Below are 8,936 nucleotides of genomic sequence, written 5' to 3'. Positions count from 1 at the left end.
TGGTACGTAGATTTATTGTCTTCCCTCCACCAGTAGTTACGTTTTTGCTCCTGCTGTATCCCTGGTGCCTAGAAAGATGCCACATGTTTGGCAGATGGTCAGTGATTGCCAGATAAACAAATGTCTGTATGAACCATCAGTCTTTGTGTTGTGCACGTTGCACACGTAACTATATTCTGGACAGATTTAATTCTATGACAGCCCCTGAGGATGGCATTGCTGTCTGCATCTTACATATGAAGACTGAGGTTTGGGGAGGGCTGATTTGGTCAAAGTAACACAGTCACGAGTGTACCCAAGAATCTTAGTTTTCTGTACTCAAAAATTGGAGCAGGGGTGAGTGTTGTGGCATAGTGGGTTAAGCCGCTACTTGGGATGCCCGCATCCCATATCAGAGCGCCTGGTCTGAGTCCCAGCTGCTCTGCTGCATGTCTGCTTCATGTCTGCTGGGAAGGCAGCAGATGGTGACCCGAGCACTTGAGTCTCTGCCACCCGTGTGAGAGACCCAGATGTTGTTCTGAGCTCCTGGACAGGTCCAGGTATTGCAGGCATTTGGGGAGTGAATCAGCAGAGGGAAGATCTCTCCCTCAGTGTCACTCTGCCTTTCAAATTAATAATTAATCTTTAAAAAATAAGAAAAATGAAATCTGGGGAAGTCCTGTTGATTAGCAGCCCTCATCCCCTTCATCTGTGTTGAGTCCAGACCTGCCCCACTTCAGATCCTGGGATGCAGAGACTCAAACCAGGAGCAGGGCACTCGGGACAGCCACACCCCATGTCAGAGTGCCTAGTTTGAGTCCTAGCTACTCTGGTTCCAATCCAGTGTCCTGCTGATGTGCACCCTGGGAGGCAGCAGTGATGGCTCCAGCACTTGGGTCCCTGCCACCTTTGTTGGAGACCCAGATTGAATTCTGGGCTCCTGGGTTTGGCCTGGCACAGCCCTGGCTGTTGCAGGAATTTAGGGAATGAAAGTGCATGCTAGCAATCTCTCTCTTATCGGTCTCTGTTTCTGTGTGTGTCTCAGCCTTTCAAATAAAATGAAAGAAAAAGAAAATACCCAAACAGACTCTGCTTCCGGCTGAGATCTTGTTTCAGGCAGAAAGGTGAGAAAGCTGCCTTCACCCAGCCCTCTAATGAATCAGGGCTAAGCAGAGTACCCAGAGCTGACGAGCTGCCTCTACTTTCCGATGTTTCTCAACACAGAGTCTGCCCTTGAGATGATTATAACATTGTTTTGCAGGTCAGAGCTAAATGTTTGAAAAGTAATCTACTGAAGAAACAAAGGGAGCAGTTTGTAGAATCTTGGAGTGGAGGAGGCCTTCTGAGTATGTCACCAAAGCCAGACAACATGACAGACAAGATCAGGAGCAGGTTTGGGCCTAGAGGTTGAGACCTGGTTGGGACCCCCACACCCATATCAGAGTGCCGGGTTTGAGTCCTGATCCCAGCTTCCTGAGAATGCGCACCCGGGAGGCGGCAGGTGATGCCTCCAGTGGTTGGGTCTCCATCACCCATGTGGGAGACCAGGAATGAGCTCCTGGCTCCTGGCTCCCACCTCCAGGCTTTCACTGGGCCCAGACCCAGCCATTGGGAATATCTGGGGAGTGAGCCAACACATGGGAGCTCTTTCTTTCTCTGTCTCTTAAGTAATTTAAATAAATAAAAGAGGAATAAATTCATTTTACATTAAAAAATAAAATATATGATAAAATACACCATCATAGCCAAAACACAAGCAATTAACTTGTTATAAACCACATACTTACAACTAGTTTCAAAGTAAAGAACTAATGTCCTTTTGTATGTAGATTTCATAAATCAAACAAAGAGATCGATGTGATAGGTTCAGATTAAGCTACTACTTGGTTCTCTCTCATCCCATACGGGGCACCTCGTTCGAGTCCCAGTTACTGTGTTTCTAACCCAGCTTCTTGCTAATGTATACCCTGGGAGGCAGCAGATGATGGCTTAAGTACTTGGGTACCCTGCTACCCATTGTGGGAGACCCAGCTTTGGAGTTCCAGGCTCCTGGCTTTGGCCTTGCCCAGCCTTGGCTGTTGTCTCTGTCTTTCCCTATGCCTTTTTGTTTGTTTGTTTTTTTTGGACAGGCAGAGTGGACAGTGAGAGAGAGAGATAGAAAGGTCTTCCTTTTCTGTTGATTCACCACCACCACCACCCGCAATGGCCGCTGCAGCTGGTGTACCACGCTGATCCGAAGCCAGGAGCCAGGTGCTTCTCCTGGTCTCCCATGCGGGTGCAGGGCCCAAGCACTTGGGCCATCCTCCACTGCACTCCCGGGCCACAGCAGAGAGCTGGCCTGGAAGAGGGGCAACTGGGACTAGAACCTGGGGTGCCGGCGCCACAGGCGGAGGATTAGCCTAGTGAGCCATGGCGCCGGCCTACTTTGCCTTTCAAATATATAGAAATAAATAAATTTTAAGAAAAAGGCTAATGGCCCAGAAGAAAAGTAGGCAGAGGACACAATGAGACTGAGCTACAGAAAAAGGCACACAGATAATGTCTCACAGACCTATGCAAAGGTGCTTGTCCTTACTGAGAAGCGGAAATTAAACTAGCTGTGTGGGTTCACTGTTTCTTCCCATTTCAGACTGAAAGCCTTATGGCGGTGAGGAGGTGCCCCCACAGACAGAGCTGAGCCTGCCCACCTTGGATCCCTGGTCCATTTCTGCCCCAGTGACAGTTGGCCCAGGTCTCCTTTGGGAAACGTCCACTGGCTTTGTCAGCAGCTGGATCGAGCACCCCCCCCAGGACTTCTCTCCTCACTGCACAGCGGCTCAGTGTGTGGGTGCCCACGTGGTTCAGCTCCCGAGGGTCCTGGCACTCGCAGTAGGTCCAGTCAGTTAGCCCCCAGGCTGTTCTGGAACTGGCGTGAGGGCGGGTGGCTGAGGCAGCTCCCTCCTTGGGTGGGAGGAACTCCCAGTGGGGCAGGCTGGCTGCTTGGAGGAAGTGGGGCTACTAACAAGTGCCCGAGCTTGGCAAGAGCAGTGAGGGTGAGGACTCTTCACACAGCTGTCCCGGGGGGGTTCTGGGCGGTGGGGGCTTGGGGGCTTTGAGCTGGCAAGCCCTGGCTTCCTGGAGGAGGAAAGGGGAAGAGAAATCCGCTGTGGGAGGGGGTTCGAGTCAGCCACACTGTCATAATGGAACAGCACAGCCCTGGGTGTCAGGAAACTTCCCCTCCTGGGGCCTTGAGACTCCTCCTCCCTTGGTGAACTGCAGCCCCAGCCCTGGGGGAAGGGGAGTGGACTCCAGCGACCGAGGGTGACAGAGTGCCCTGATGACACGCAGATCTGAAGGGGGACCCTGTCACTGACCCCAGGGTGACAGCCAGCCAGGGGTTAAGAGGCTACAACTTCTTGCCTCCAGCCCAGATTAAAGTCTCACTTCTCTCAGCTGCTGGTCGGAATGCTGACCAGCAGGAGCCATTGGGGACCACGGATCCCTCTCTGGGTTCCCATAGATTCCTCTTGTCCCCAGTCACCTTCTAGGGAGGATACAGTGTCGGACATCTGGACTGGAGGGGCAGCCCTTCGGGCGACTGGCCCTTCCGGGGAGCAGCCCCGCAGGATGGGGAAGGCGGGGGCACGAGGCAGCCTGAGGGAACGCTCTGTTCTGAGTCACTCTCACTGTGTCCCCCCACACCTTCAAGGACATCCCGTCCCCATCTCCCCTTGCGAAAGGCCCCTGCCCAGCAGGAGGCCGCTGGCGGCTGTGCGGCGGACAGCTCCGAAGGACCCTCCGCGGCCCGGTTGACATCCCCTCTCAAAGGTCAGTGCCCACAATGTGCTGGGGTCCGCGCAGCCCTGCCCAGGGAGGCGGGTGACGCAGGCCGGCGACTCCGCCCACTAGGCCTCCAGTTTTCTCTCCAGTCAATCGGCTCCCCGGGCCCGACGGCACAGGGGCCGCGCGCACTCCGGGCCCCGCCCCCGGCCCGCTTCCTCCTCCTCCCAGGGGCGGCTGGCGGCCGGCGGTGTCCGGCCCAGCCCCGGCCCCGCGCTGCGCGGGCAGCCCCCTGCCGCCGCGCCATGTCCGCCGGCTGGTTCCGGCGCCGCTTCCTGCCGGGGGATCCGCTCCCCGCGCCGCGGCCGCCTGGGCCCCGCGCCAGCCCCGTGCCCTACCGGCGGCCTCGCTTCCTGCGAGGCTCGGGCTCCGCCGCGGCCGACGCCTCGCGCCGCACCGACGCCCGGCCCGTACGCTGCCCGGCGCGGGGCCGCACGCTGCCCTGGAACGCAGGCTACGCCGAGTGAGTGCTCCCACCCCGGAGACCCCCACCCCTCGGCCCCCTCTACCCCGCGACCCCGGCCTGAGCCAGCCTGGACCGCAGGCTGAGCTGAGGCACCTGCGAATCGTGCCTTCGCGTCTGCACCTCGCGACCCTCACAGCCACCCCCTGATCCCACCCCAGCCTTTTTCTGGGAGGAGACTGGAGGTGGGGAAGGACCTGCACCCTAGGGCCTTCAGTTGAGAGCAGAGCTCCATGCTTCCAGCGGCTTCATAGATCCACTCTCCCTCGCCCCCACGCCTCTCACCTGCATTATGGCCTAGGCTGTATGGGGCAGGGGATGGGAAGGGGAACCCCAGATACGCTGGGGTCAGCAGGTTGGCTGCAGAGGGGCTGAGCCGGCAGACCGTCACCTTGGTGGTGAGGCCTCCGAAGTTAGGAAACTTACATCCTGGTTGTCCAGCTGTGTCAGGGACAGCACCAGGGAGCCCTTGGCCCAGAGAGACATAGATGCCCGGGGGACATAGGTACCTCCCCGAGGGGTCACTCAGCACTTCCTGGCCTCAGGATCATCAACGCAGAGAAGTCGGAGTTCAATGAGGATCAGGCCGCCTGTGGGAAGCTGTGCATCAGGCGGTGTGAGTTTGGGGCTGAAGAGGACCGGGAGTGGCTGAGCCTGTGCCCAGAGGAGGTGAGAGCTGCCGGGCCTGGGCCTCCTCCCAGGCTTCCCCCAGAATACGTAGGCTGAGGCTCTTGCCCTTCTGACCCAGTTCAGGCTGGGCGAGGGGACGATTGGGGAAGCCGAGCCGAGCCTGACGCCAGGCCCTTCCCGTGCAGTTCCTGACGGGTCACTACTGGGCACTCTTTGATGGGCACGGTGGCCCAGCTGCAGCCATCCTGGCTGCCAACACCCTGCACTCGTGCCTGCGCCGGCAGCTGGAGGCCGTGGTAGAAGGCATAGTGGCCACTCAGCCCCCTATGCACCTCAGTGGCCGCTGCATCTGCCCCAGTGACCCCCAGTTTGTGGAGGAAAAGGACATCAAGGCCGAAGACTTGGTGGTCGGGGCCCTGGAGAGCGCCTTCCAGGAGTGTGTGAGTGTGGCCTCTGGCTGGGGAAGGAGGGCCGGTTTTGTCCCCAGGGACCTGAAGGAGTAGGCCGCGGTGCGCACCGTGGCGACCATCACAGATCCTTGGACTGGGAGGACGAGATGTGTGGGTTTGTTCGTTACTAACGTCCATTACTGTCATCCTGACCCCTCTCGCTCAGCGCCTACTGTGTGCAGAGTGCTTTTACCCCCATCATCATTGCACAGCCTGTGGTCTTTGGTGCAGGGGCTGGTTTCTCTTCCTGTTTTGAGTCGCAGTTCCCTTGTCTAGATCTCCTGGCCACAGGGATCCTGGAGCCATGACTGGACTCTGGGTTGGGACTGCCAGGCGTGAACTGTCGGGTGGGGCGAAGTGGTATGGAGCCAGCACTGGCAGGCACTGAGGCCGACTTGCTTTGCTCCAGGATGAGGTGATTGGGCGAGAGCTGGAGGCCTCAGGCCAGGAGGGTGGCTGCACAGCGCTGGTGGCTGTGTCCCTGCAGGGCAAGTTGTATGTGGCCAATGCTGGGGACAGCAGGTGAGTGAACCTTTGGAGGGTGGGCAGCAGGGCACCAGAGGCAGCGGGGACACTGCAAAGCGGCTGGAAGTCGAGGGATGGAAGTCGAGGGAGGGTTGAGGTGCTGGGTTGTGTTTGATGCTGGTGGACGTCAAGTGTGTGGGGGGACAGTGGGAACCAGGGGGGGCAGAGCCTTTAAGGGCCATGCTGAAGGCATGAGCCTGGACCAGGTGGGTGCTTGGCAGTCATGGCAGGAGGTGGCCATGGGTGAACGCGGAGGCTGCCCGATAGGCTTCCGCTGCCTCCCCTCAACCCCGCCCAGGGCCATCTTGGTGCGGCGAGATGAGGTTCGGCCACTGAGCTCCGAGTTCACTCCGGAGACTGAGCGGCAGCGGATCCAGCAGCTGGTAGGTGCGCTTGGCAGGGGAAGGCTGTGGAGCCCTGGCTCCTGGGTCTGAGGCCATACAGGGTCACGGGAGGGAGCCTGACCCAAGCACGGCCTCCCACCTCAGGCCTTTGTCTGCCCTGAGCTTCTGGCGGGTGAGTTCACCAGACTGGAGTTCCCTCGGCGACTGAAAGGGGATGACTTGGGGCAGAAGGTTTTGTTCCGGGATCACCACATGAGCGGCTGGTGAGCAGGGTCGGGTGGAAGGACATGGTGGAGAGATCCCTGGGGTCTAAGCCCAGCTGTGCGCCCGGGGCAATCTCCTTCCATCGGGCAGGGTGGGTGCTCTAAGGGTGTGGTGGCTGGGCCCTGAGATGGGAGCATGGGACCTGGGTGGATGCTGCATCTGTTCCCGGTAGGAGCTACAAACGCGTGGAGAAGGCGGATCTCAAGTACCCACTGATCCACGGACAGGGTAGGCAGGTCAGTGCCCGAACCCCTCCAAGAATTCCTCAGTTGCCCCCTGGCAGCTGTGGGAGCTCTCCTACTGGTGGCTGTGGCTGGTGTCCTGGGCCAGGGTCCAAGGGCCATGGTCCACCCATGCTCTGCAGTGCTAGCCTGCACTGGGGCATTTTGCTGGAGCTGTTTGCTGTCACCTAATACCTTCCTTGCCCCCAGGCTCGGTTACTGGGCACGCTGGCTGTCTCCCGGGGCCTAGGAGACCATCAGCTCAGAGTCCTGGACACGAACATCCACCTCAAGCCCTTCTTGCTCTCCGTCCCACAGGTAAGGGGGCCACATAGTCCGTTCTACCTTCCATCTACCCAGGAAGGCAGGCAGTGAGGCTGATGGGAGCCAGGAAGGGGGCGCTGAAGGATCCTCAGGCTTAACTTGCAGGTAACTGTGCTGAATATGGACCAGCTGGAGCTACAGGAGGAGGATGTGATTGTCATGGCAACTGATGGGCTCTGGGATGTCCTGTCTAATGAGCAGGTGGCACGGCTGGTGAGGAGCTTCCTTCCTGGAAACCATGAAGACCCACACAGGTACCATATTCCCAGGACCTGCCTTGGCTTGGGCCAGTGCCAGCAACAACACCAAGCAGTTAGGGCTGTGAACACTCTAGAAATAATGGGCCTGATTGGTGGCCAGGACCAGGCCTGTCTCAAGCTTCTGGGGTGGTGGCAGGGTGGTGTGTGTGTATGTGAGTGAGACTGGGTTTCCCAAAATTCCCACAGTCCTCCCAGGATTGTCAGATCCCCAGGTGTCCAGTTCTGTGCAGTAAGCCTTCCCAGAGAGCTGGCCTTGTCCCTTTGTTCTGCCCCTGAAGTACAGGATGGTCTTTGCAGGTTTTCGGAGCTGGCCCAAATGCTGATACACAGTACACAGGGGAAGGAGGACAGTCCCACAGGACAAAGGCAGGTGTCCTACGATGACGTCTCCGTGTTCGTGATCCCCTTGCATAGCAATGACCAAAGAGGCAGTGGCCGCTGAGAATTCAGACCCTGCGACCCAGAACCATTCCACAGCCAGGTGCAGTCTGGGCATCCCTCCACCGTGGCCAAGAGCAGACCTGTCTGCCCTGCCGTACCATAGCTCTGCATCCTTGCCTTCCACCCCAATTCATACTGATTTCAAGGGGAAATATTTATACCAGGTGTCAGGGCTGGCAGGGTACACAGAGCCCAGCCCACCAGGCTGCGCTTTTGCAGTAACACCCCTCTGGCCAGGGTACTTTACAACTTAGGAGAAACCCGTGCAAATCTCCTTAAAACAGGATTCTCCACAGCCCAAGGTAGGATTCTCAGATACGGAAGCCTGGATTCGGGTTATTAGCCTGAGATGCAAAGAGGGGCAGCCCATTTGGATTCAGGTCTCCATGCCACAAATACCAAGGCATCCATTCAACCCGAGGACCACACAGGGTGTCTTGGGGAAATCTTTGGGGACAATCTCTCATCTGCTGCGACAGCCATTGTGAAAGACAGCCCCTGAGACCAGCTCAGGTCCTGCCCTGCCATCCTCTGCCACCAGAGGCAGGGCAGAGGCACTGGGGACAGCAAATAGGGACGAGAGGAGTTCCCAGAGCTTGTTGGTAGGGGAGTGCAATCTGGTCACTTGACTGGCTGCTTGTCCCTGGCCCCAGCAGTCTGATGCCCAGCCATGCCTCTGCTTTGTTGCTCCCAATTATTAAATATTTGTACACAGAAGAGCCCTTGTGAGTGGTGAGTTGATGTACAGCTTGGATCAAGAACACCTTTGCCGTTTATTACCTTCCAGTGGGTTACTCTGAGGTCTACCTTGCAAGTGTGCACATGGTCAGGACTCGACTCCAGTCTCCCTGGTTCTTAGCTCTGATGAGCCCAAAGAATGGAAATGAGCTCTCTACTTATCATAGCTGCGTTTTCAATTGCTTAAGTATCTATAAAGCTTGATTTAATGGGAAACACATTAGTTGGGGCCCTATAGTCTGGCAGGTCTGTTCATCATCTCTGACTTCGAAGGCTCAGGTATCCAGGAAGCCTTCAAGACTTCAGTTTATCTGATTCTTCCCAGATGCAGCCCCTAGCTTAGTTTACAATTAAGGCAGTTCCCAGCCCTGGACTACAGCAGGGCAGAAGAGCCAATAGAGCACATGGTGAAACTTGTAGACTTAATTCCTCTGAGAGGCTCTCAGATGCCCCTTCTGGCCCATTAACTCATTTTCAAT

The 8,936-nt window shown here is 57.3% G+C and overlaps 1 protein-coding gene across 2 annotated transcripts; it reads left to right on the top strand.

Annotated features, from left to right (window-relative positions):
- The first annotated feature begins 3,904 nt into the window (after nt 1–3,904).
- Nucleotides 3,905–8,436, top strand: PPM1M (protein phosphatase, Mg2+/Mn2+ dependent 1M). 2 transcript variants are annotated; one of them, XM_002713377.6, is made up of 10 exons: nt 3,905–4,261; nt 4,807–4,930; nt 5,077–5,331; nt 5,750–5,862; nt 6,164–6,248; nt 6,354–6,472; nt 6,646–6,709; nt 6,905–7,012; nt 7,124–7,272; nt 7,576–8,436. In XM_002713377.6, exons 1-10 carry the CDS (start codon nt 4,044–4,046, stop codon nt 7,718–7,720), a joined length of 1,380 nt encoding a protein of 459 aa, XP_002713423.1. In that variant the 5' UTR covers nt 3,905–4,043; the 3' UTR covers nt 7,721–8,436. The 2 variants fall into 2 exon arrangements, 1 of the variants encoding a protein (XP_002713423.1); XR_016214789.1 differs by having other exon boundaries at nt 3,918–4,261; nt 7,111–7,272.
- The last annotated feature ends 500 nt before the right edge of the window (nt 8,437–8,936 follow it).

This window comes from Oryctolagus cuniculus, chromosome 10, assembly GCF_051225735.1.
Source record: "Oryctolagus cuniculus isolate XC-2025 breed Fujian yellow rabbit chromosome 10, ASM5122573v1, whole genome shotgun sequence".
Lineage (NCBI taxonomy): Eukaryota > Metazoa > Chordata > Mammalia > Lagomorpha > Leporidae > Oryctolagus > Oryctolagus cuniculus.
Note: the sequence above shows the minus strand (reverse complement) of the source record. Positions and strands in the feature narration are given on the sequence as shown.

Excerpts from the sequence above, each read along its gene's own strand:
- PPM1M (XM_002713377.6), top strand. The coding sequence starts at position 4,044 with ATGTCCGCCGGCTGGTTCCGGCGCCGCTTCCTGCCGGGGGATCCGCTC. Across the intron at positions 5,863-6,163 it reads GCCAATGCTGGGGACAGCAG|GGCCATCTTGGTGCGGCGAG; the intron begins GTGAGTGAACCT and ends AACCCCGCCCAG. Across the intron at positions 6,249-6,353 it reads GGCAGCGGATCCAGCAGCTG|GCCTTTGTCTGCCCTGAGCT; the intron begins GTAGGTGCGCTT and ends CTCCCACCTCAG.